The sequence below is a fragment of the Dicentrarchus labrax genome, unplaced genomic scaffold, assembly GCF_905237075.1.
Source record: "Dicentrarchus labrax unplaced genomic scaffold, dlabrax2021, whole genome shotgun sequence".
NCBI classification, from domain to species: Eukaryota; Metazoa; Chordata; class Actinopteri; family Moronidae; genus Dicentrarchus; species Dicentrarchus labrax.
Genome location: NW_026136708.1, coordinates 24,862,265 through 24,889,500, shown reverse-complemented (window position 1 = coordinate 24,889,500; position 27,236 = coordinate 24,862,265). Strand labels below are relative to the sequence as shown.

The window sequence follows — 27,236 nt, the reverse complement described above, 5'->3', positions numbered from 1 at the left end:
CTGGTTTTACTGTCAGTCCACTAGATGGTGCAAATAAGCTAAAGATCAGCTCAGTTGAGCAGCAGCAATCGGGATCACATGCAAATCTCACTGATGAGACACAATGTTCATTTTATAGGAATCTATTCATAAATATAAAATTTTGGATGAAGATTTGGTCAAAAAACATTTGTTCATAAATTGCATTCTTCAACATATTTTATATATAAGATTTTAACCATCAAAAGAAACATTATTGCCAACTGATTGGCCACCCCATTGTGCTTATCTCCTCCCTTCTCAGAGGCTGTAGCGGGCTGCGTTTTAAAGCTTTCATGTCATGCTAGCATGTTGGGAAGGGGATATTTTGACGATGGAAATGGCATTTTCAAAGGGATCACTTGACCTCTGACCTTAAGACATGTAAGTGAAAATGAGTTCTATGGGTACTCACAAGTCTCCCCTTTACTCATATGCCCACTTCATGCAAAGCCCATGCAGTTTTTGGGCAAAAACCATGCAATGAAGATGCATGTCGTATAAATAAATATTAATAAATAAATAACATTTTCGCCTAGTATATTTGAATACAAAAAGGCTAAAGATTCAGTTTGTGGCCTTTTCGGTGTGGTGTTTGCATGTTGTCACTGTGTGTGAGCAGCGCAGATATCCTCAGAGTGGAAACGCCCAGTCTCAGCTCCTAAATGAAGCCTCCCCGGGGGGGTTTCAGGCAAACTGACACTGGTTCAGTTCATCAGGTGATACTGTATGAGGAGGGGAGGTGGGGTCACCTGTCTGCAGGTATGAACTGAGCCGGCACTGAGATCACCCACTTCCAGCACCGAGCGAAGCCCCGGGGAGTGAGCTCTACTCATGCAAATGGAGTGTCTCCAGGTGTGGGGACTGTTTGTCCTCGTCGTTGCCACCACTGCCCGGACCACCACACACAGGTAAACTCACAGGTAGAGCCGGGACAGTTTAAAGCTCTATCTGAGGTTTTTTTCCTGTCACAATGGAGGTATCTGTTTATTTTTACATGTCACCTAATGTCAGTGTTGTGGTGCTTCCTTAAAATATCATTACATATCTTCAATATCAATCTTAAGTCGTAAAAGTAACAAGATTGTGGTATTGAATATGGACTAAAGTAATCTTACATAGTATTAAATGTGATTTTAAATGTATCATTTGATTGAAAATGCAAAATAAATGATTTGTAATTTCACAGAGGTTTGGCACAGTTACATATTTGTCATTTAAAATGAGTGGACTTTTGTGCACTAGTCGAAGCTTCATGGAGGGTTTGCCACTTTATCCTAATTTTGGTTAAAATTATTAGTATATGATTATCATTATCTTGTGAATTTAAATTTAAACTCAGAGGATGAGATATTAAGTTTTTCCCCGTTGACACCATTTTGCAATAGGAATCTGACACAGTGAGAGAAGAGTCTCTGTGATTTTGTATTTCTGTCAACAAATCCCATAAAGAGTCAAAATACAACATAGTTGCTCAGCATTGCCTGCACACTATGTGAGTCTCCAGGCGAGCCGCCATTGTTTCCTGCTACGGACAAATCAACTGTGCAGCTAATCTGGATAATCCACAGAACACACTGTCAATAAGATTATTTCTTCCGTAGAAACTATTCCCAGTTAAAGCTGTATTTAGCGCAGAAGATCTATTTTGTGTTTTTATTCTCAACTGTTCCTCACTGCTTTGATTTTCAGCCCCAACTTGCAGCCTTCCTACCTGCTACTGGCTCCCAGATCCCTCCGTCCTGGAGTCCCGACATTAGTGTCAGTCACCATCCTGACTACCTCGCGGGTCACTGTATCTGCTCAAGTTGTTCATGGCAAGCAGACTGTGGCCTCAAACTCTGCTGCAGTTGAAGGAGGTGAAGCCTTTCGTGTATCATCAACAAAACACTGTCTTCTGATTTAAATGACCTGTTGTGTGATCAAACGTCATTACTGTCAAATTCTGTTTTTAAAGGTTCAACTGAGCTGCTGACGTTACCTCCTGTAAGTATGACATGTATCATATTTAAGCTTTAAACCTCAGCCTTGAGGTCATATATGTGAGATTTAAAACATGATATAGCAGCAAACAACTATTGGCTTTGTAAAGATTGTGACACACCTCCCAAAAGCTGGTCCTGGATGAGCCCCCATTTGTCACAAACAGTCTAAAAAATTACTCTCTTTTAAGTAAAACAACAAATTACTCTTGTTTTAAGTAAATACGAATCAAATCCTGCCCAAGGCCCCATAAAGGCTTGGCCCGAGCCCTGTACCAAAGATATGTTCTGAGTCAAGATATTTTACAGTTTGGGGCCCTCCTGCGCTATAAGCAGCTGTTTATTCACTTATTCCCGGTTCTAGTAGAGGATCTGAATACTTTGAATTGTCTTATCAGTGGTTTTTCTTCATGAAACCAGAACAAACACTGATTTCTGTTTTTAAAGCAGGGAGGAGTTCCTTGAAGTGTAAACTGATGCTTGTGAACAAAAACAGATACGATCAAGGCAAATTCAGACGGATGTTGAGCAGATCCAAAGTTGAAGCCTCTTATCTATTTCACATCCCATCTCTAAAGCTGCCGACCTTTAGTTTACTGACACCTGAGAATCTTTTAACTCAGGTTGGAGAAGCTTCAAAAACAGATTTTTTTATAAAGGTCAATCAGGTTTTCGGTGTCTTGAATTTCCAGTATTAAATAGACTAGTTTGTAATTCTAAAAATCCAATGTCACCCCCCCCCCCCTGCAGATCAGTGCGAGTGACTCCAGCTACTGGCACCCTTACGTCCTGGAGGTCAAAGGTCACGTGGGCAGCGTTGAAGTTTTCTCCAACTCGACACAGCTGCGCTTCGATCTCAAAGGCCTCTCCACCTTCATTCAGACAGACAAACTGAACTATCAGCCTGGGCAGGTGGTGAAGATCAGAGCAGTGTCCGTTCACCCCGATGGGAAACCCTACGTGAGCCCAGTGGACATCATCATCAGAGTGAGTCAGTATACAGTACACATCAAGTGTGTAAATTGGACCATCATTTACTAAATGAACATCATGCTGTATGGTAGAAACTGGAGACTTAGACCATAAACTCATCAGGAAACTGTTTACTGAGCTCATAAAGCAACTGAGAAGTTTACTCATTTCTCCATAAGACTGCATGGTATCAGTTTTTACTGCAGCCAATGGAGCTGCACCCTGCTGGTCATTACACAGAATGCAGGTTTAAGATCTGCATTGGCTTCACAGACCCAGAATCTCTGTCCATTACTGTCAATGGTATATGGTATATGTAAAAACTATTAAACTCTCCAAATACGCCATTTAGATGTACTGCTCAAGAAAAACACTGATAGATCCACTGGTCTCTTGGATGCCCCTCTAGTAAATAACACATTCCTTCTTAGCATCACAAATTTATTTTTCTTATTTCTGCCCCTGCCCCTTAATTCTGCCACTTCTTCCCACAAAACATCACAATACAAAATGCTGCAGCTTTATCCTCAGTTATGTAGCATCATGTAATTTCTCCATATTCTACCTGCTCCAGAGTCCAAGGGGAAACCTGCTCAGACAGTGGCTGGACGAAGACAGCGTCCTTGGGGTTGTGTCCAAAGAGTTTGAGCTGTCTGACAACCCACCTCTGGGTGAATGGACCATCGTCACTACAGTCGATGTAAGTCTGTTACATAGCACACAGTCCTCTAAGTGTACCTTACTGGGCTTTCATAAGGACTGTACAAACCAATCTCAGAATTTCTTAGATACAAACATGGATGAACTAAATGTGTCTACAGGATAATATTCATCACAAGGTGTCAGTTCAATTTACTTGTCCTATTGCCGGATTCTTTCACTTCCTTTTTTTTTACAAGATTAAAGTGTAAGTACACACCTCAATTCTGCGATTCCCCAACTTTCTCTGAGCAGCTGGAGGACAGCTGAGAGAAACCCAGAAAACATTTTATCCATAAAATATGGTCCAGTTTCACCAAAACCACTGGTTGGTGGGTAAATAGTACAAGTGGGAGTGACAGAGGCCCCCGTCACCTTATTACAACTCAGGGTAGCATCAAACTTATTTTGAAGGTAGGCAAGTTACATAATGTTGCTTTAAATCAAAAGGTTTTATTGTTTTGTCTGTTTTTCAGAGTGTTTCGAGTGAGAAGCATTTTAATGTGGCTCATTACGGTATGTACATTTTCTCTGACCAATATAATGAAATCTGGATGATTGTGTTATCACAATCATTGTCATATATGTAAAAATCCTCTGAAATAATAACGTCTTCCAGCACTTGTGTCACTGAACTGTCATATCCATTCATTGTGTCTGTGGTTGCAGTGCTTCCAAAGTTTGAAGTGGTGATAAATGTTCCGGATGTAATTTATCATGAGGACACTCTGTGGGGCTCCGTCACAGCAAAGTGAGGACCTTTGTTTCAGTTTAAATACTTTAATTTACATGTTTGTTTATTAATAATCTTGCTTGTGAATAAAACCTAAGGATTATTTCAGATTATTGTGTTTTCACCCTTAGGTACTTATACGGCAAACCTGTTCAGGGACACATGAACATAACGTTCTTGCATCATTTTCATGGTATTGAAGATGCTTATGATGAAGATAGTGAGGTGTGTCATTATATTTAAACGTATACAATATTTAATAAACTTCACAATATTTGGGGTGTTTGGGCTGTTGGTCAGCTAAAATAAGAAATTTGAAGACATCACATTGCCATCTTGTAAATGGAGATGGACATGTATCATTATTTTTTTTTTTCAATAACTTTAATGACATCACTGTTGCTTTGGTTTAGATTGACGGCACTGCAGATTTTCAGTTTGAAGTTCCCGACCACCACCCGATGAGCAAAAGAGCTCTAGAAATGGTTTCCTATGACGAATTTGATGAGTTTCTAACGATTGTGGTTCATGTGACTGAAGACCTCACAGGTAATCCTGCACTTATTTATGGGACTATGTACTGATAAATGTAAGTCTTATTCCAGTACATTGTTTCACTTGGAGGGATGTTTAGATGACAATCAAAACTCATAAACAATTGTATTTCAAAATATGAGTCAGCGAGGACACTGAGGACAGTACAGAGGAAACTCTCCAGAGGAAACAGATGATTTTGAGGCCTGGAATTGTTCTATATTTGGAGTTTATTTATTTGTAAAATATTACTGATGTTGCATGTTCTTTAATTTATTGTGGATACTTCTTCTCATCTTTCAGGCCTCACATATAAGAGTACAGCAAAGGTGTCTTTGGCAAAGTTCAGATATAAAGTTTCCTTCGACTGCTATCCCAAAATATTAAGGCCCTCTCTGACCTTCACTGCCAGGGTAAGGAAAATATATCTTTTGTAGAATTTAAATCTAATTTGTTTACTTCTACATCCATTTCCTTTACTTATTACAGACAGTTTACTTATTGAGTAAAATGACAAGTAAAATGATTTTAGTTGTGTTGGTACAATGGGCTATTTGCTCACCTAAGCACATTTATCAACGTTTTCACAATGCAAATGTTGATGTATGTGCACTAATGAGTGACACTTTCATTCATTTTTTGCCACCCTGTTGATGACACCTTTTAATGATAACTAGTCAAAGTGTTACTTTCACATTCATGATTTTACACGAAGGACATCTGAAGACAAGAGCCTCTTACTGCACATTGTGGAATGTTCACAATAGATTTTACACTTGGCTCATATTTCTAAGGATTCAATTTAAAAAGCATATTGTTAATAGCTTTCTTGATTTTACAGCTGAAAATATCTACATACAACGATAAGCCACTGTCACGAGATGATCAGCTAAGGACTGCTCAAGTGTCAGTGATGCAGCGAAAGCAAAGTCCGTGGAGTTGGAAAATGGACGGGGAGGAACAAATGTTGCCTCATCGATCAAACATGTCGGGCCCTTCGGCAAATGTGCGTCCCCGTCCAGAAGAGATACCGCCTGAAGATATGGAGTTTCCTGTTCCTGCAGACGGAATAATTCACCTCAACATCCAGCTCATGAATGAAACTGAAACACTCACAATTGATGTAAGATGATATTTTTATCACCTTAAAACTTGCCCTTTATCCTGACTGCAGACTCAGTCTAACAATGTATTGAGTCTTTAGTACATTCACAGTAAAAAGAACAAAGTTCATGTGTTTTAGTCAGTAACACCAAAAAGTTTTGTTTATCTACAACAAAACTCCACAGGGCACCTTCAAGTTAGAACATATAACTGTAACACCAGGTAATCAACAGGACTCAGGACAGAGTGTGTCAGAGCGTGATGGTAAATTTGAATTATTAGAGGACCTGAACCTCACCGAGGTAGGAAGTGAAAAAGATGTTTTTAGAACACAAACATGTTAATGTTAGCGTTCATGTTAAAGTCCACAGACAAACTGTGACTTTTAAGTCTGCTGCAGATGCCAAAAAGATTATATAGCAGAAGGAGAGAACAAAGACTGTTCCACAACTTTATCTAGTTATTGTTTGTTTGTCTGTTTTTAGGCTTCTTTTGAGGAGAGCCACAATACTCTACAACTCTATAGAAGCTACACATCCCCCAGTCACTCCTACCTACAGATTCAGAAACCCCCTGGACCTTTGAAGGTAATATGATATAATATGAGGAACATGAGGAACTTCAGAGTACAGTCTGGTAGCATCATGGAAAATACTGTTGGTCAAACAGGATGTACATTTATTTCATGATGTACTTACACTTCTAAATACAAACACTTTAAAAATAATTATTGATGTTTTATCACAACCTTTTCTTCCTTCAGGTTGGTGCACCTCTCCAGCTGCACATTGAAAGCAATTTCCCAATGACTGAGATTCACTACATAGTGAGTATCACATTGTAACAACTGATTTACATTTTATGGAATTTGTCAGGGCTTTCATTTAAAACAACTTAGTGTAACTATAGAATAAACTTGAATTTCTCACATTGTTTGGATTAGATTTGTATTTTATTGTTTTATAGATCAATCATTTATTTTATCTTCAATGTTGCACTGCTATTTGTTTGTAAGCTTTTACTCTTGCAGTTTTTTGTGTTTTTGTTTTGCACATGTTCACATCTTCTGCAGCACTTTAACTTAATCTTTAGTGGTATAGAGCTAAAATGCTATGACAATAAAGTTTGTCATGTACAACTTTATAAAGTCATAATCCTGTCAATTTGTTTTGGATTCTGTCTGCCCCCTAGTGGCCAAAACAATCTATGAATTTATCTTAAGGTATTAAGAACAAACATCTGTTTACTCTGTGTGAAGGTGAAGTCCAGAGGTCTGGTGGTTTCTGCAGGGAAAAGCTCTGGTGTTCTAGCTCTGGTCCCAGAAATCACCTGGGCTCCTATGGCCTGCATCATCGTCTACTGCGTGCATCCCGACGGAGAGATTGTCAACGATGTGATTCAGCTACCCATCACCCAAACTTTACAAAACCAGGTGATTTATTGTTTCAGTTGTTTTACATTTTTTCTCAATTACAGATGACTGTGAAGTAGAGCGGGATCATGGGAATCTTCATTGGTAAACAACCACCATTGCTCTCGTATGCATAATATGCTTCTATCTGATATTTTACATTAGTTAATATTCATTTAAATCAATGAATTAAATCAAATGTATAATTAAATCAATAGAAAAAAGTCAATGTAAAGAAAGATAACAAATGTATTGCCAGCCAACTGCTTTCCGCATTAAAATGTCTAAAAACTGCTAGACCTATGTTATATATTTTGTTTAGTTGTGTACTCTATATTATCCCACGTTTCCAACAACAGAAATACATTACTTTATTCAGGTAATGGTGTGTTCCCTCACCATTACCTGAATAAAATAATGTATTTCTCCTTTCCTCTAGTTGCAGTTACTTCTGGGTAAACGCAGGATACATCAGATACATCGGCGATAAACTAAATGAGTAACATGAATAAAACTTTAAAACATTACCTCATACGTGAACAATTTCTGCCAAGTCCCGTCATGTAGATTTTCATTTGATTAACAATAAGACAACAACTCCCATGATCCCACACTACTTCAAGATGTCATCGAACTTCATATTTTGTTCTTGTTTTGATGTGAGAGACCCCCCTAAGTAGTAAGTAAGTAACATAATGTTTAAATAAATATATGGTTTTGTGTGGTTAAGCATTTTTTACTGCTATCTAGACCTATCTGTCAAGAAAGGTTGACCACAGGTTTGACCATATTTTAGGCCAAAAACAGAATAACCACCTATGTCAACCAGATTTTTGTGGAACTAGTGGTGTACACTGGTATAACTGTGTATGTTATGATGGTATATGACTGATATGGCCTGTGATTGGTAGGTGTCTCTGAGCTGGAGCAACACTAAGAGGAGGCCAGCTGACAAGGTCACACTGAAGGTCGCAGTGGCAGAGCCCGCCTCTCTGGTCGGGATCCTGGTGGTCGACAAGGCGACGCAGTGGGCGGGATCACACAATGACATCACCAAGGAGATGGTTAGAAAAAACTCACATCCCGAGCTTTACTGTGTTGTTCTGGGTCCAAAATACATCAACATGCACGCTAAATGAAATACAGCCTCACAGAGCTCCTAGCAGGCTGTGGACTCTTAGTTTTTCAATGTGAGCACCACAAAAAAGATATGTGAAAACCTGCACATATACACCAAAACTAACTTCATGCATAGGCTCCTGGAGTCTAAGATTAACGACAGGCAGAAGTGTGATAGGAACATTTTCACACCTGAAAGTGCCATTTCCTGCAATAGAGCTCAGTTTAAAGCCTATTGCACTGTTATATATTGAAATATTTGTTTTTCATTGTGTTCTTTACTTTCAGCTGTGAGTAACATTTTGGAGTTTCATCCGAGTCATTCATAACACCATCAAACATCACATCATTTTTAATAAATAAAGGGGCTGCAGCTCCTCTGCCTGCTCCATTGTTCAGGTGCCTTTGTCTGCATGGATAGATATCACTAAAAGCAAGTGACACAGTTTAGTCTTTTATGCTATTGTGTGAACTGACCCTTTTAATCCTGAGCTAGCTATTTGCTATTACGGGATTCAGACATAACTTGTTAACTGAGTGTATTATTTGTTTGTTCTTACTAAACCCTGCAAGTGAAGCAGCTCGCTGTGACTTCAGGCTGACCCCTGAAATCTTAAAGCCTTGAGTCACTGGTTTCCTGTTTTGTAAAGACAGTTGTTTGTCATATAACTTGCTTTGTCATTTACAACGGATCATCCTGTACACGTTGAATACCAGAAGCTCCCCAGGGTCGTGTCCGATTTAATATTTTTCAACAGAAACAGTTGTCTGGCTATATGTCCACCACCCTTACACCCATATTACTCCGGGTATAACATCTCCTGCAGGTACTGTGAAACCCAATCTGCAGCCCCCCACCCCAGTATCAGTTCAGCGTGAACTGAGGCACCATGAACTGTCTTATCTCAGCTTGGTCAAACAGGTTTTAAACAATAAGTGTTCTTTTTGTGTTATGGTCTGTTTTGTTGGTCTTTGTGAGCTGCAACAGTAGCGGCTCTGAGGATGTTGGTTTTGCTTTCACAGGTGCTGAAGGAGATGGAGGAGTACGGCGTTTCCATGGCCGACGCCTACATGTCTGACATGTTGAGAAAGGGAGATCCGTACTCCATCTTCAAGGTTAGCGTCCCCAGAGACACATCACGTTTGTTCTATCACTAGAGTATTGTGTTGACTCCTGTTTACTAAGGAAGGACAGTCTCCAATGCTCGATCAGGATTCCGCGCTTAAAGTCGAGCATTTAAAACTTCTTCCCTGCTTTTGCTTTGTTTCTGTTCTTGATTATATTTACTTGTAATTACTCTTGTATACGTTCTCCGCCATACATTATCACTGATACAAATAAAAACATTTGTTATCTCTTTGTAGACATGATTAAGAAACTATGATGGCAAACAAGTCTTCTAAATCAAACAACAAAATACATATAAGGACATTGATTTGTCAGCACCTTCCAAAACAATGACAAATATACCATACCAAAATTAAAACTGCTTTCTGATCTAACACCATGATGGTTAATGTTATATACAACATACAGGCACACGTTCAGTGAAAGATGGTCACAATTAAAAGAAACCAACTCTGATTCTTGGTAGAAAACTAGAAGTGTACATGTTCTTCAACGACAAAAAAGAAACAATCATGTGCTACTAGTACTACTATTTAAATATTTAAGCAGTGAGTAGTAGTACTAATTCACTACTTTATAACTCAGCAGTAGTTATGACTGGGATGGGTAACTCTTGATGCTTTTCGTTGTTGAGATTTAAAACTGTTCAGTGTCAAAAGTTACCTGGTCAGTATGGTTTACATATTCTTTAAAGTATTTTGTTTAGGCTTGTATTTAGACATTAAACACTAATGTTTTAATTGTTTGGCATATTTAAAGTAAATATATATAAAAGTATAAAAGGTATTTTACTAACTGAAATACTGAAAAGAGTATTGTTCTGGTATATTCGGGTATCGTATTAGCACATTTTACATCTGACAATAAAAACCCTGTTTGGGCCAGACGACCCTAACCAAGACACATTATAGTGATTCAATGGATATATCTACAATGTATTGGTATTGTATCTACCAACGTAGAAACCTTCAACTAATCAGATCAATGAACCAGAAGCCAGTCAGGAGAAGAGAGAAGCATTCAGTGCTGTTCTTTGCTCTTCTTTCAATAAAGAAACACTCTCCAGCTCTGATATAACTGATGCTAGCTAAGCCCTTCAGGAGCCACCATTGCTACTTTGACAGCTGTGTCACACCTAGTGTTAAACCAGTTCCTCAGAGGACGCTAATTCATCTGCACAACGGTGGTTTGGAAACAAGCACATAGCTTGAAGCCTGGCAAGATGGATTCTTGAAATTCAATGATGGAACTTATTGAATGATGTGGTGGCAGAGGAAATCACAGCAGACACAAGATCTTCCAGCAAAAAGACTTTTATTAAATGTAATAAAAGCTGAGTTAATTCTGTAGAAAAAACAGGACTGACAAAAAGAGCTGTTCTACTATATGTTCTAATACGTCATCAATCATTAATCCTCTGTCCTGACAATGGCGTGATATCTCCAGTTTTCTTGAACATAACAGAACACATTAACTTGTTTCTGACAGTCACAGTTTTTTTGACCCGCGTACTCAGATGTCACAGTGTTCTTTGGCCAGTACATGCAGATGTTATGCAACGCTGTTGTGCAAAAGGACACAGAGTTTAAACAAAATTTAAAGGCCCCTTCTATGGCATAAAACTATAGGTGACTGCATATAATAAAGGCCATAACAGAATATATGCATAAAATATACTATGAGCATGGTGATGATGGGAGGGGAAATGTGTGGTATGAGTCTCCTACCACTGATAAGTCTAAAGAACTTCGTAACCCAGAACTTGTAAACTTCTAATTGCATGAGCCAACAAGAATTTTCAAAGAATGAAAAGGAGGCCCACCGACCTTCTAAGAGAGGAGAAAAGCTCCAAAATGACCCTGGTGACGACCAAATTCTAAATACGTATTTGAGAACTATAGAAGTCTTCCAATCATTGTGTCACTAATCCTTCATCAGCTTTCCATCCAAATGTGTATTTTAATGTGTTTCTTTGTGCAGACCTGTGATCTTGTGGTGTTGACAGATGCCAGTTTACACATGATGGAACAGCCATTGAATCCCGTATTTCGTAAGTTTTTAAAAAAAATCAACCTTGATCAAAAGTTTGCCTTTCACGTTTCTTTTAATGCTAATATAACTGACACTCATCTTTAAAACAGCAGGGGAGGGAATAATTCTCTTCAACGATATAGACAGTCCCCATGTGGAGCAAGAACAGGAGCCACGAGAGCGCTGGAATTTTCCAGAGACCTGGATATGGATGGATACCAACACAGGGTGAAGCTTCAGAAACATTGTAGAATAACTAAAACTTTATTTCCTAGCGCTGATTAAAACATGTCTATCCAAAAGAAAAGATAGTAATGTATATATAATGTAAATAAAGTGTTTCTGATTCTGATATAACTTTCAGAATACAATACTTTTGTTCTCTTCTTCCCGGTCACCATATTTAATTTGGAGTACACTGCAACTCACAAGCAACTGACATTTCATTTCATATAAAGTAAATACAGTGCATTATTTCATTTTTTTTTTTTTTACCGCAGGAATTCAAACTCGGCAGACATAACTCTGACTGTCCCAGACAGCATCACAACCTGGACAGCCACCGCCTTTGTAATATCTGAGAACCTGGGCCTGGGCATCATAGAGAGTCCTGCAGAGGTATCTACAATCCTTCGATGCCTCCCTGGAAAAAAGACTAAATAATACTAAAAACACCTTGAGGAACCTCCCTAGACTTATTTTCTTTTCTGTTTTGTATTGGTGACCTGATGAGACAGTATAAAGTTTCCATGTGATCTTCCTGCAGCTCACAGTGTTCCAGGATTTCTTCCTGTCCGTGAATCTGCCGGCCTACGTCATCCGAGGAGAGGAGCTGCTGCTGGAAGTCGTTCTGTTCAACTACCTCACACAGGGCCTGGAGGTCAGTCTGCCTCTCCTCAAATTTTTTATAGATTCTTTTATAGATAGAATTGTGTTTTCATTTTAATTGCATATGATATGAAACAACTAGAAAAAATCATTTAAAAAATGAAAATCTTGTAGCGCGGGTTATAATATTATTATTATATCGGGGGGGGCTGGGAGCCGTAGCTGACTTCTGTCCTTCAATTGTTATGTAGGAACTCGTATAAACTTTTTTCTAATACAATTACTCATCTTCTGTAGTGATCACTGAAGTCCAACCAAGTCTCTGACTGTCAGTTGCAATCTGCAACTTCACCGCTAGATGGCATTAAATCCTATACACTGTTTGCAGAGTTTTTCCTGATCTGAATTGGGGGTGTAAGGACAGAAGATTACGTATACTGTACAGATTATGAAGCCCATTGAGGCAAATTTTGGATTTGCCCCTGGGCCAGCAGTTACTGATAAATGGGCATCATAACATTTTCAGTTTTCATGAAGTTACTAATTTCCTGTAGTGATGAACCAAGTCTCCAAGTGCTCCAGCTGTTGGCCTCCTAGAAATTGAACAGAACTTTTGCTTCCAGGACCACTTTGCCAACCACCTCTATATTGACGAGTCATCACGCCGGAAAAAAGTCCATAAAACTTTTCCTTAAGCACTTGGGAGTGTAATTGGTTGCAATCTGCGACTAGATGGCACTAATCCCTACACACTGGTCCCTTAAAGGGGTTTTGGGGGAATTTTTCCTGATCTGAATCGAGGGCAGAAGATGACGTACACCGTAGAGATTGTGAAGCTCATTGATTTGTGATAATGGGCTTTACAAATAAAACTGACTGAATTTAGTATAAAATACACAAACTGTTGAACGACAGCTTCAACTCCAGTGTCTTGAAAATCATGATGTACGTCACAGGAACAAATAATGTTGATGTAAATGTTGACCTATTCAGACAAATCAGGCTGACAGTGGGATACATGTCACTGTGTACCAACAGTAGAATACAGCAGGTGTTGGATTACAAGTGCTGAATGTGGTTCGCAGGGTCAGTGGGGTGTTTTAGGCATCAGGTTGCTAAAATCTAATGTGTCATCAGTGGTTTTAACATCTCATACAACTCCCCCCAACATGGTTCTCTTATCTTAAAATCACTCAACACATAAAAGCTGCATAAAATAGCTCATTGAACCCTTAGAGAGCCATTGTTCTTGCAGTTACAACAATATCCTTGTGTTTCCTCCCACACTCTTTGTATTGTCTGACCTCTGTTTAATGTGATCTGGGTGGATTCTTTCTGTCTTTGTTAGGTCATGGTTGTTGTTGCACAAAGTGACACCTACGAGTTTGTCTACCCGGACAATGACGAGATCCCCATGCCCAGTGTTCGACGTGTGTCTGTGGGGAGTCAAAGTGGAGTGTCCATCCTCTTTCCCATCAGGCCGGTGGTCCTCGGAGAGATCCCCATCTCTGTGAAAGCCATGTCGTCTGCGGCGTCCGACCTCATCCTCAGGATGGTGCTCGTCAAGGTGCTGTGAGAAAATCCGGACTGGGGAGGTCTAGATAATGAGGTTGCAATGGAAGACTAGACAAATGAGAGGAATTTAGTAACACCCGAGTCAGTGTTAGGGATAATAGGGTTAGGGTTAGAACTTGTATTGCACAGAAATAAACATACAGGTAAGAACAAGGACAAAACTTAACAGAAATATTTAACTTTTATGGACTTTGGTGGTATAACAGTAAATAGCACACAAAAGATATGATAGCTACCAAATGATGACACATAAATGATTTCTAACACACTATAATATTATAGTAAGTGTTTATTTAAGCTAGGGATGAGCGAGTACACAATTATCTGTATCTGTTCAACCAACTAAATTATCGGTATTTGTATGCTTACTTATAATGGGCGGGACTTAAACCTTAACTCTAGTTAAATCTAACTTGTTAATTTAAGCCTGAAATTGATATGGGTTGATCAGAAGTTTCTATATTAGAAAACAGTTTACAGAATTGAGCTTCAGAGTAATATTTTTGATCAAGTAAAAGAACGATTAGCCAACTAAACAACTAAAACTTATATACGGATATACAGGGAAGAAAATGCAAACAAAGCACTGCTGAGAAGTTGAAGGGCCCCGTTTCGGGGCTAATAAATTATTATTGTTGAATGAAATGATATAGGAACGGTGCACAGGTGTGTACAAGCTGATGCCTGATTCCACATTTTAGGCACTATTGGAAGAACTGGTCTCCCTCTGAAAAGATTTTTTTTTTAAGTTATAAAATTTTGTTTGTTTTGTTTTTCCCAAGATATTAATCATATTGTGGGGGTGGTGCTGATCAGAGATTTCTGACTAAAAGTTTAAGAGGAGTCAGACGTTCAGCATCTTGCTTAACAAAACATCAGTGAGAGTTGAACCTGTCAGATTGTGTTTATTGGAGCATCTGTCAACCTGCTGCAGCTCCAAAACAAACACAGTGTCTCAAACAGGAAACTCTTCTAATGTAGCCGACCTTCATCTTCTATCCAAAGAAGTGTTGATCTTGTTTTACATCTCTGCCTTTCCCAGAATCATTACCCAGTAGGTTTGTTTGTGTGTTGTGTGTTTCCATATTTCTGCAGGCCGAAGGACTCGAGCAGTCGTTCTCCGCCTCACTGCTGTTTGAGGTTTCTCCCTCGTGGTCGAGCCTTTCCAGAGACGTGATGTTCACCTTCCCGGCAGATGTTGTGGAGGGCAGCGAGAGGGTTTCGGTGACGGCTGTCGGTATGTAAATGCACCGAACAAAAAAAACTTGAGTCTTAACCTGCTGTCAAACAAAACAGGATCACCTAGTCTGAGGTTGATTCCTGTGAAACAACAGAACAGAACACCGTTGATTCATAATAGGTTAACTGTGTTTTCAATAAACAGAACACATAATCAGTGTTCAGCTTGTCTTCCCAATGGTTTTATTTAACTACTCATCCGTGGTCTGGTACATGCCCCATTTTTTAATCTCAATTAAATATATCAAACATTTAAATCGTGCACATACAATGACTTTAATTTAGATTTTGGCCTGATTATTATAATATAATAATAATAATTCACTTTATATTATTAAGAGTTGCAAGGTGCTTCACAAAATACAAACATACAATATAATATGTGCAAAGATAGCATATTATACCCAAAATAACCCATAAAATGAAATTAAATAGAACCTTCAAGAATCAAACAGAGAGAGATAAAACAGAATGTAAAAAAATAATTATGAATATATGTTTTCATTCGTGTTTAATCATTTTGAAATAAGAATAATCGCGTGTAGCCATCCATAGAGCCCGTCATGTTGAACCGCCATGTTTCTACAGTAGCCCACAATGGACAAACCAAGCACTGCCTCTAAAACAGGGCCTTTTGTTTTGTTTCATGAGTTTCGCAGCCACCGTAGTTTCTCATTAGCTGATGAAGTAATTTGGCAATGTAACGTTAGGCAACTAACACTTGAGATAGTATTTTGCTAGTGATAATGTTAGTGTGCAGGCAAGCTAAGTTTACTTGGAGGACAATTGTTTCCCAGTTTCTCTCAGTTACTCTCCATTTGTTTCTGCAGTTTTTCTGCCAAATTGATCGAGAGATAGATTTAATTTACTGTCCTGATGTGGTTTTGTTTCATAACAAAATTGCAACACAAACCCGCAGTGTGTCTCACATATGGACTCCATGTTTCAAACATTGGACTTGAGTGTTCTAGACAACATGGATTAAAATAACCAGAGGTAGTTTCTTTATGTTTTGGAGTCCCTTGAACACATATGTTCAAACAGCAAACTGTGTAGGAAGTTAAACTGTTGCCTTTCCATGTAACAAAGTGCAGACGTTCAACATGAAACACACTTAAACACACAAGCAGCAACACACTGAGATCATACTTTCCTGTCCACTCCAGGTGTTGCCCATAGAAGATATTTATAACAACAGTGAGAACCAGCATTGTAGAGATGTTAAAGGTTAAGTGTCGGTTTAGTGAAACTTGTGAGGAAGCAGCTGGTTGTGATTCGTCATGTGATGAGTGGAAACATCACTTCACACACACAGTTTGCAGGTGACATTTCAAAGATGACATCAGCTACCTGGTGAACATACTGATGTAAACATATAGAGGAAAAGCTACATGGCACCAGATTTCAAGCATTAAACTTACCAAACCAGAAAATCTACTGCTGTAGAGCCGCACCGTAGTCTCACACTCATTCAAGATGAGACTTTTGTTAAGCCTCCCAAATGCCACGACAAACACAGAGAGGACTTTTCTAATGAGATTATCATGACTCGTCAAATATTGCTTCAAAATATGACGGTAAAGATGTCCCTGTAATTAGACTTTCAAAATAAAGCTTGCGTGATTAATGTGTCGCAGTTTGGTTAGGTTTAGCCACAAATACCACTTCCTTGTGTTGTAAGAGATTGTAAGTTACGTAACGTTACGTATCTGACGTAACTTAAAGGTTCAGTGTCTCACATTTAGGCTGGTCACCTTCTAGTCCGCCATGTTTCTACAGTAGCCCAGAACAAACCAAGCACTGGCCCTAGACGGGACACTCACTTTTTCCATAAGGTTTTGCAGCCACAGTAGTTTCTCCTGCTCACTTCACAGCCCATTCTCATTCCTAGGTCATTAAATACAGACGTGAGTAGTGTTCAGTTAGTTGCAATCTGCAACTTCATCGCTAAATGCCACTAAATCCTACACACTGGTCCAATTTGGTTTACATAACATACGTAAGTTAACTTATAAGATAAATAAAGACTACAGAAGACATTTGGTGATATTTGATTTGACGAACTGTAAAAGCAGGATATGGAAAATGAGGTCTTAGGTTGGACTCCTCTCCCTGATCTTACTCATCATGTATAATTTGTCTGGTTTTCATGGTGATAAAGGTGACATCCTGGGTCCGTCCATCAGCGGCCTGGACTCTCTCATCCAGATGCCTTACGGTTGTGGTGAACAGAACATGATCAACTTCGCACCAAACGTCTACGTCCTCCAGTATCTGAGCGCTACGGGGCAGGCTAACCAGGACACAACAGACACAGCCACAGCCTACATGATGAAGGGTAAAACAAGGACGTGGATTATGGCACAATAACATATTTCTAACTCAGAACCAGCTCTGAGGAGATCACTGGCACTACTTACCATCAACATTTGTGGTCAATTTTGAGTCAATGAGTTCATGATTTCAGACAGAGGTTGCCAAAAGTAAGTTGTAATTGCAACCGTCAGTCGTGGATTTAGTTAGTTAGTTAGCTAGCTAGCATTAACTCCATGAGTCGGTTAAGGATCTGCTTCAAACCGGGGTCCTTGAGTGGGTTGTATTTTCTGGAAGTTGGAACAACAAGGCAACACACTGGATTAGCCATTTTTATTGATTGTAGTTTATAGTGAGTCTTCTTTGATCGTTGATTGACTATAAAGACTCTTCAAACCTAAAAATCAAATAAAGAATACTCCTGAACACAAAATCCTCTCAAATTGGTGGTCCGTGGTGTAACACTCTTCTGAAATGTGTGTATTTCTACTTAAATGTAAGATGCTTTATTCTATTACACAACTTGCTTTACTGCTTTACTTCTACAGAGTTAAATAATCTTATTTAGGATTGGATTTATTTTTGGGGCTATTTTTAATCTCTGGTGACTTTCTCATCAGGTTATGAGCGAGAGCTGTCCTACCAGAGACTGGACGGCTCCTTCAGTGCCTTCGGGGACCAGGACTCCTCTGGAAGCACCTGGTACGTCATGTAGCAGCTTGTAATGTGGAAAGAAACCTCAGGAACATGATAAAAGTGGTAAAATGAACTCCACCTCTGCAGGCTCTCTGCTTTCGTGCTGAGGTGTTTCCTGCAGGCGCGGCCGTACATCAGCATCGACGCCCACGTGCTGAGCATGGTGGCGGCCTGGTTAGGAGCCCAGCAGGGGGCTGATGGGAGATTTGAGGAGCCCGGCCGGGTCATTCACACCGAGCTCCAAGGAGGCCTGGACGGGCCCGTCTCCCTCACAGCTTACGTCCTCATCGCCCTGCTGGAAGACAACGACATCAAGGTGGGAGTCGATAAATCAATCTAACTTTATTAATATCACACATGTCAGACAAGGGAGTGCTTTTGATAATAGCTGATAACCATTTGTGACTAATGCACACAAGGAAACTAAAACCATAAAACCATGAATGAGAGAGAAAACGGTCACTTTAAGCGTATGAATGAAAGGAAAATTTCACCTTTAAACACACTGATCATTCTGCACAATAGCGCCGCCTTCAGAGGAAAAATGGTCAAACTTAAAGTTAAACTTTAAAACTTAAATCTATTAAATAAACAGTAAATATCTGCAAAAAATGATAGATTTGCAAATCTATTTCCACTATGATTATTTATAGGTACAGATATTTCAAGTTATTTTACATTAGGACATGTAGATTCAGGCCATTTTTGTCATTTTATTAATATATATATATATATTTATTTTTTTTTACAGTGTCTGTATTTCAGAGTTTGTCCACCAGAGTGCACTAACAAGTTGATTTTTATTGTTAAATGTCCTGCTGTGTATGTATCCTGGTCACAGTTACTATCTCAGAGGAGACACTGGGGCCAGATGGGTTTTGCATGAGGAGTGACAGAAGACAAATTACTTTTACACTCTCCAACCACATGCAAGGACTGATTTTGGCTCTTAATTTGGTAGATATCTGTTTTCCCCACAGGGATCAATAAAGTTTGATCTTAATGAGCGCTCTGTAAAAACACAAGGAGTGAAAGCTGGACAAACAGATGGGATTAAACAAAGAGGTTGCCTCATCCTCGCTGCGTCTTTATGATCTGATCTCATAAATGCCATTGAGCTGAAGTGACCTCTTACGTGCTGCTGCCCTGTTCCCTGTCTGACAGGCTCAGTATGGGAGCCAGGTGTCTGCGTCCCTGATGTTCCTGGAGACCCGCCTGGCTCTGGGCGTCTCCAGTAACTACAGCCTGAGCCTGCTCACCTACGCTCTGGCTCTGGCCAACAGCTCCAGCGCTAACATGGCGCTCAGTGAGCTGATTGGACGAGCTGAGATTAAAGGTACAGGTACAACTCAACCGTGATTTATAATAAACCAGATAATCATATTTCTTCAATGATTCCCGTATCTCCTCTGACTCTCCTCTGTGAGTAGATGGAGTGCCGATATGGTCCTCCCCAGACGGTGGCGTGTCGTCGTCGTGGCAGCCTCGCTCCGCAGACATCGAGATGGCGTCCTACCTTCTGCTCTCTCAGCACAGACTGGGTCTCTTCACCGATGGCCTCAGCCTCATGAAGTGGCTCAGCCAACAGCGGAACCACAAAGGAGGATTCGGAAGTACTCAGGTCAGATACTTGCATTCAAAAACAGAAATAAATCAATATATTCTCAGAAAACTTCAATAATAGGTACATTTCTCATAGACCTACAGAGGGATTATGTGACAAAAGTCTCCCTTCTATATGTTACACAATAAAGCTATCCGTTTAAAGCTTAAGGAAGGATACGGAGCTACCATCTCTTGCTGAAATCTAAACCATTAGACTATGGAAAACACCCTCAACCATCTTTTCACTTCCTCCCTTCTTTTAAAAGACTGAAAAGTATTCGAACCAGGACAGCCAGGTTCTGCAGCACCCATTGCAGAAGCCTTTACCCATTATTCCTGTCTGTAAGACTCTGTAACAGTATGTATACAATGGTATGTCAAAGTAGGACTGACCCCAACTAAAGATTTTCCCCGTCGACTAGTAGTCGTTCGATAACGCCAATAATCGGCTAGTCGTCGCACATTCATGCTATTAATTTAATGATTTATATGATGTATTTTTAACATTTAAACTGTTAAAACATCAACCTTTAAAATATTGAAGGCTTTTGTTTACTGGTCAACCTGGGTTGAGTGGAGAAATTCCCGTCTGTGTCACTCCAGCAGGAAGGGGCGGGGGAAGCTGTGGCCGTCTGGGCATGTGGTGACTGAAGCGGAATTAACTTGTTAGCACGCAAAGACACTCGCATGCACAAACATGCATGACAAGGAAACAAAAAAATCTGAATAATAATATTCTCACGCTTAGTCAGCCAAATATGACTGTGTTTGTCTCCAAGAACAGATGCACACACTCACAGAACAGCTCTCACATACGCAGCTGTAAACAGGAAGTCAGCACTGAGTATCAAAGCATCAGCTATACACTGACTGACTCTTGTTTGCTCTCTCAGGACACAGTCGTGGCTCTGCAGGCCTTGTCCACGTTCGCAGCGCTCGCCGGGTCTAACGACGTTTCCCTCACCATCAGAGTGCAGACCGACGCTGCGACCAACGCCGCCTCCTTCGACATCACCCGGGACAACTACCTGCTTCGCCAGAGCCAGCAGGTACGCAGAACCGACAGCTGACCTGGAAGAGTGCGCCGTTATGATTCAGCATCTGTTGATGATCAGAAACTGTTGACAACCACAGAGAGGTGGAACATTTGTAGTCCCAATATCAAAGGACATTGTGATGAATTAGCTGATCCCGATCAGCAGTGGAGCTGAATCTGTTCAGATCTCCTGCAGGTGGACATTTTTTGCATTATCCTATTTAAATTCCTTTCTGCAGTGGAAAGCTTGGTACAAAAAACACTTTAATAATTTCCCTGTTCATGACAACTGTACAGGAGCTGAATTTTTATTCAACTCACCAGTTTAAATGACATTAAGACTTAAAGTTACTCATAAGTAAGGGGCTCCTACAGCCCGCCTCTGCTCCACCCACATTCCACTTATTTTCCTATTTTTGGATTAGCCGGTGTAAAGTTTAAAGAAATGTCATTCCAACACAGTCAAGCAATGTTTTACTCCATTAGTGAACTTTCAACATATCATTTACTGTCAGTTAATGCCACTTACTGCACATTCCTCTTACAGCTTCCCTTCTGGGCTCACCTAGTCTTGTGCTGTCTCTAAACGTACTATATCAATGAAGTTTATGGTAGTGACCCGGCTCACCTGCTGCAGGTAAAATGCAAAAATCCGGAGGCTTAAATTTGTTTCATCTTGTTACATTTCAGATTGCACCAGAGGAGGAGCTGAGACTCAGTGTGACTGCAGAAGGTCGCGGACTCGCCCTCTTTCAGGTACCTCGACTGAAATGTTCAAACTAACCTGTGGAACTGCTGTCGGCTACAATATGAGGGTTCCCACACATCCTGATTTAGTTTGCAGTAAAAGTCGAGACATTCCTCTTGACAGAATATTTTACAAATAACTCAAACAATAGTCACACATGATGCAACGTGATAAAACTGCTCCAGGCTCCAGAAACCAGGACTTACAAAGAGAGAAAGAACAATTAAAATCCCCTGAAATCAACAACCACAAGAGTAAAATGCAGTAAAAACAATAAATATTTCTATAACTGAATCAGTCTTGGATTTCTCCAAGTGGAATAATGTTGTAATCACCTGGTCTGAAACCAGTTGTGTAGTTGGTGCTCTCTCATGTCAACATGACAACGTTGATTTTCCTTCCTTTCTCCTCCCTCAGCTGAACGTGTTTTACAACGTCAGGAATGAGGAGCTGATGAGGAGGAGACGAGACGCAGACGAAGACGAGGCGTTTCATCTGTACGTCGAGCTGTTTGACGAGGAAGTAAACTCGGCACATCTGTACATCTGCAGCAGGTGAGCGGGCTGGCTCTGTGACAGTCGGTCCTGTTAGTTCACATCACGTCAGCCTGATGCAACCATGTCGGCAATGCAACCATCAGCAGCACGTGTACGATGCCTGTCAAACTTTCACTGCGCCTGTTTACAAACAATAAAACATAATCAGTAAAGTCCAGGAGATAAACAATAAAAATACCAGATGTGAATCTGAAAGCAACGTTACAGAGAAACATAACTGAAACATGAGTTCAAAACAGGTGGTTTGTACATTTCTGTTCACATTTATTATGCTATATTATAATTAATATCCTGATATGAAAGAGTTGTTTGAAATATAATGTATTTAATCTGTAAAATGAATCTGCTAGTATATTTGTATATAAGTTTCAAATTTATTAAAAAAAAAAAAGTATTATCTAAATTAAGTATTTATATTTTTTTTTTTACTTATTTGTAGAAATAACGGTTAATAAATAAATAAATAAAACTTCTTTTTGGTTACTTTTAATGTTGTTAAATATATTTTATTTTTTAATTTAATTTTTTAATTCTATTATCAACTGGATTCTACATAAAATTAAAAAATATGAGTAAAAACATATAAACAAATAAAAATACAAATATTTTTAATATAAAGCTATAATGCCTAATGCATATTGTGTTTATTAAAATACATATTGTTTTGTTATAATGTGTTATACGAAAGTTTGCAAAGTAAGAAAGTAAGTATTTAAAATGTGTTTGTACGTACATAAATAAAATATAAATAATTAAATATCTAAATATTTTAAAAAATGCTATACAAATAAAGTTTGTATGTATGTAAATATAATACTGATAATTTAATTAATTATTTATTATTTAAAGGGACATTGTGTAGGAATTTCTCGCATCTAGCGGTGAAATTGTATTTTGCATTCAAACGAATAGTGCTCTCTAGTGCCTCGCGTTTTCAAATGCATATTGCAACTACGGTAGCTGTTATGTACCAAGAAGCCTACCTGTCGAGGAGAAAGCAGGCAACTTCAGCGTCCCTTTGAAAGTCTTTCTCCTTCATTAGCTCTTTCCACCTGGGAAAAGCTACCCCGATGTTTACCCTCGTTTTTTGAATTTGCCGGTCACGTTGCCTTTTTAATTCCCTTTTTGGCTTTTTTGGCGACGAGGATTCCTTCTCCTGTGGCTCGGCATAAGTATGATCCTCCATTATTAACTAAAGTGCAGTGCAGACTTTCAAATATTCCGGGGCAGTGACAAGCGCCTCTCACTGATCTCCTTCTCCGTTATAGCTGGTTTCAGTCACGTGACGCTGGCTCTGAACGAGAATGCGTTGTGGATTAGCGAGACAGGTAGGCTAGTGCTTTATGTCCCTCTTGGAGATTATAGTTTTTCAAAATGGCGGGGACATGCCTCCATGGACTTGCCCGTCCAATGTATATAGAGATAAGAACGTCTTCGCTTACGAGGATAAGTCAGATCATCGGCAGAGGTAATTTTACACCAATGAGGACACATTTATGAATGAAGACGTTGATTTTAGCTAATAAAATACTTAAAACACTACACAATGTCCCTTTAAGAAATGTTGTTTGTTTAATATTTTTTACATCTGTATTTTCTTTTCACTGTATGTGAAGTGTCCCACTGTATTTACAACAGTTTTCTAACACCCTCCCGTTGTTGTGTCGCCCCCTGCAGTCTGTCAGAGTTTCTGGGTCTGAATGCGACTGGCATGGCCATTATGGAGGTCGGCCTGCTGAGCGGCTACAGCCTGCTGCCGGGCGGTATCCAGACCAATGAGGTCATAAAGAAAGTAGAGACGCTGCCGGGGAAAGTCATCCTGTATCTGGACTCTGTAAGCTTCACTGCAGCACACTGAATCATAGACACACTGACTGCTGTCTGACTGCTGTTGCTCTGTGTGAAGTGAAAACCAACAGGTAAAATGTGTTTCTAGGTGACGACAGATGAGATGTGTCTAATGATTCCGCTGGTCATGGAGTTCATGGTCGCCAAGGTCCAGGAAGCAAGTGTTGTCATCTATGATTATTACGAACCAAGTAAGACATCTTAAACTTTTTATACTATCGCCAGTGCCTGAATCGAGCCAGTATGATACGACGGCACTTCTGGTTTTTGTCTACATGTAACCTTACTTCTTACACGGAGCAGACCGGTTATAGAAACAAACCACAGAGAGGCTTCGATACAACACAGGCAGAGGGAGACACCATGACTCCACTATATCTTTACATAGAGAATTAGTTGCTATATTAATTATTTAAATCTTATATATAACCTTTAACATTAAAGTAAAACGAGTTGTGTAGTGTTAAATGGTCTATCGTAGTGCTAAACCCACTGTGAATCAACGCCGACCCAGCTCAACTATATACTGAGCATGGGCACTTCTGATTTCTGTCCACGAGTCCCCTACCGCCACCACCAGAAACAGTAGAGAACCTGGTACATTTTCAAAATAAAATATCTTGTGTAGACTCTGGATCCTTAAATAAAGCACGGCAAACAAATTAGGGTTCAGGTTGTGCTGAATTAGTGCCTGAATTGGACCAAAAAAGGTTCCAGTACCCTGAGTATTACCATTCGTTTTCTGTAGTGACAGGTGTATTTATGTTGCTAAGCTACCTGTAGCCCAGCAGAACACAGGTGACAAGCTACACAATCACAGCAAACACAGCAGTTATGGACTTTTACTTACGTAAAAGTATTAATACTCCCTTAAACAAGTAAAGATCCTGCAGAAATGTTAAATGTAGGAAGACTCATTTTGGACCTCTCACCCTAACCCTTTCACCCACTCTTGCAGGACGGAGGACAGTGAGGATGTATAATTCAGACTGGAGGAACGACATGTCTGCCAGCTCCTTCTGTGGCGACGACCTCAATCTGTGCTCAGAAAACATCTACTATGAGCTCAACACTGCGTCACACTGCAGCCAAAACCTCCTGCTGACCAGTTTAACACCTGCTCTGCTCCTCATCATCTTCAGTGTGTAAATAATAAGATCCAACTATTGCTAGTTGAGTTTTGTGTTAACATGCATTGGTTATCGTAGAAACATTATTTTAATGTTTTTTTATGTCTGTAAATGGTTTACACCCTGGCTGTTGGTACTGTAGTCTGATTAAAATCAAAAGTAAGTTTAGTGCCTTAGAAAAAACGACGATTCAGGAGAGAAACTCCTGTAAATGAAGTGTTTTTTTCATGTTAAAACATTATATATAATTCACTTGAGTAATTTTATCTAGCAGATAATCATAAAACACACTTCAAAATGGACAGAAACCAAATATAACTCATTAACTGTATTTATTAGTAATTTCACAGTCTTTCCGACAATAACCAACCCTGGTTTGGTCAAATAAATCCTTAATTCACAGAAACAGGCTGCTACGTAACAATAGCTAATCCTTGGGGGAAAACTGAAATATGCGTCCCCTACAAGTTTCTGCCACTGACAGACTCAGATTGTTCTCAGTGTCCCTACAGAGATATACCTTCAGTTTAACCATAAACAGCCGTAACATTGCTATTGCTCGCCACCAGGCTCCATCGAAAAAAACGGTAATTTTACCTTGTATATCATCATTACTTAATTAAGAGTGGTCAGAAACAAAATAAAACTCATCCAAACCATCTTTGTTAGTGTTTCCAACAATCACCAACTCTGGTTTGGTGGAAATAAATCCTTAATTCACCTACGTAGATGATAAAAACAGCAGTTTCAGTCGGAGCAGACCGGCTATGGAAACAAACCACAGAGAGGCTGCGATACAACACAGGCAGAGGGAGTGAGACACCATGTGACTCTGTATCTTTATAAAGAGAATAGTTTGCTGCTATATTGTTTTAATTTGCATATATAACCTTTAACATTAAACTTAGATGAATTGTACACTGTTAAAGTGTCTCTCGTAGTGCTAAACCCACTGTGAATCAACACGTTGGACATGGTTTAGATCGGAAGCAAACCTTTTTCAGTTTGGGAACAAATTTTCATTTGAAGTTTTTATTCCAAACAGCTTAATAGTTTAGTCCAGTCATTAACTTGCTGTTCTAAAATCACATGTTATATTTATATATATATACTTATATATAAAAATATATGAGAAATAAACCCATCTTGATGCCTGCACTTAATTCCATAAAGCTAGCATTATTCACTGTGGGTGTGAACACAGCCACTAAATATGTGTTTCATATGTTGTTAAATCATGCACTGCGCATTTTTGTAAATTCAATTTCTTATTTTTATCAAATGATTGAAGTCTAGGCCACGGCTTTTCTTATAATGAATCATGGGAACATTTGTCTTTTTTTCTGCCACCTTGCATTGATTAAAATGTTATAAAAAATCTGATTTTGTTATTACTTTACTTGATAAAGTTGTAGGACATTATAAGTAAATACAGCGCAGATTGCTGCCAAATGTGAGTTTTATATTTCAGAGATGGACACACATTTCTTGTAAATGTCTCTTGAATTCATCCTGTAAACCCCCTTTAAGTCTCTCTGTGATCCCTGAAGAGGTCCCGACCCCCAGGTGGAGGACCAGCTGTGGGGGAGGACAGTAGCAGTCTCACAGCTTGTCCTGCCCTCATCAGAATAACGGCCAAGTCAATCAATATGAAAGATTTACTCTGTGGACATCTGAGTCGCTTTAATCGGACTTGCAGTGACACACAAGCAGGAGCATGAACAGCCCTTCAACACCTCCCATAACTCTGCATAATAAAGCAGGTATGCAGCCTAGTGGTATGATAGCATGATAAATCCCTGCGACAATCAAAGTGATGGAGGCATAAATATTAACGACGCAACGCCACAACTTCAAAGACCCAGCAATGATGGACAGCTTGAACTTTGGCGAGAAACAGCGAGCGGAGCTGAGAATATTTGACCCACA

The 27,236-nt window shown here is 39.5% G+C and overlaps 1 protein-coding gene across 2 annotated transcripts; it reads left to right on the top strand.

Annotated features, from left to right (window-relative positions):
* Positions 1-765: 765 nt before the first annotated feature.
* cd109 (CD109 molecule) lies at positions 766-26,687 on the top strand. Of its 2 annotated transcripts, none has more exons than XM_051408989.1 (33): positions 766-929; positions 1,711-1,877; positions 1,976-2,004; positions 2,751-2,987; positions 3,547-3,672; positions 4,148-4,187; positions 4,341-4,422; positions 4,536-4,629; positions 4,818-4,953; positions 5,242-5,351; positions 5,780-6,061; positions 6,528-6,629; positions 6,806-6,868; positions 7,301-7,474; positions 8,365-8,517; positions 9,596-9,688; positions 11,682-11,751; positions 11,846-11,960; positions 12,233-12,350; positions 12,499-12,612; positions 13,909-14,127; positions 15,231-15,372; positions 17,536-17,712; positions 18,308-18,389; positions 18,471-18,699; positions 19,548-19,719; positions 19,814-20,004; positions 20,882-21,037; positions 21,715-21,780; positions 22,190-22,326; positions 24,007-24,163; positions 24,266-24,368; positions 25,136-26,687. In XM_051408989.1, exons 1-33 carry the CDS (start codon positions 853-855, stop codon positions 25,324-25,326), a joined length of 4,404 nt encoding a protein of 1,467 aa, XP_051264949.1. In that variant the 5' UTR covers positions 766-852; the 3' UTR covers positions 25,327-26,687. The 2 variants fall into 2 exon arrangements, with proteins under 2 accessions (XP_051264949.1, XP_051264948.1); XM_051408988.1 differs by having other exon boundaries at positions 11,843-11,960.
* Positions 26,688-27,236: the final 549 nt, after the last annotated feature.